General features: G+C 36.9%; 1 protein-coding gene across 1 annotated transcript in view; it reads right to left on the reverse strand.

Annotated features, from left to right (window-relative positions):
- Positions 1–872, reverse strand: part of WDR17 (WD repeat domain 17) — an 86,002-nt gene that overhangs the window by 19,686 nt on the left and 65,444 nt on the right. The window contains 2 exon segments of the mRNA XM_023724885.1: positions 194–285; positions 765–872. Coding sequence (XP_023580653.1) covers positions 194–285; positions 765–872 — 200 coding nt within the window.

The raw sequence follows: 872 nt of genomic DNA on the forward strand, positions 1-872 counted from the left end.
GCCTGACACTTCTGTATTCATCTAGAGATGGATGCTGTTGTGGAACTAGATTGTGGTGAGGAATGCAGTAGAGGACATTAGACAGCCAAGTCCTCTGTGTACAGAGAAGGACAACATACAATGCTCTCAAAAACTCCTAAAAGGAAACCAACCATAAAGAGCATTAACCAAAAATAAAGAATAAATCACTTACTCATTAAAGTCTTCGTTGTAGATATCATCAGAATATGAAGATCCTTTAGGTGTGGAAACATGTAGGGTTTGCATATTTCCCTCACAAGCAGCCTAGAATTTAATTAAACCTTTAATTCATATAAAGCTAATCATTAATAATGGACAACTTTCAGAATATTATTTTGAGCAAGCAATACTTAGATACTGTTTTCAATTTATACTACAATTTGAAGATATCCTTAGAATCTGAAGATATCAAATATTAACTCCATTGCGAGTAACAAAATGTAGTTTTAAGTAAATGATTACTAGAAAAAGTTGCTCAAATGCACGGTATAAAACATTCAGCAACATGTGCAATGTTCAGTGTTGAGATGCTGGTATGGTTAAAGATCTAAAAGAAGTCCAGTTTGACCAGAGCAAATATAGTACAACTGAAATGTCAAGAGATGGCCAGGGGAGCAGGCAGAAGCCAAGCCACCCATGGCTTTGTCAATCATGTGAAAGTGAGCCAATCAACACAATCTTCTCCCTTCTACCTACCCGCCCACCCACCAATGTATGTGGCTTACATGACATTGTAGTTGTACCTGTGCAACAAGCAGAGATTCTTTAAGTTGACCTCTTGACATAAAAAAATTGACTAGTTTTTTCACATCACCAATGGCTATGCAGTATGGGATGACCTCATCCTTATC

Source organism: Trichechus manatus, unplaced genomic scaffold, assembly GCF_000243295.1.
Source record: "Trichechus manatus latirostris isolate Lorelei unplaced genomic scaffold, TriManLat1.0 scaffold00267, whole genome shotgun sequence".
Taxonomy (NCBI): Eukaryota; Metazoa; Chordata; class Mammalia; order Sirenia; family Trichechidae; genus Trichechus; species Trichechus manatus.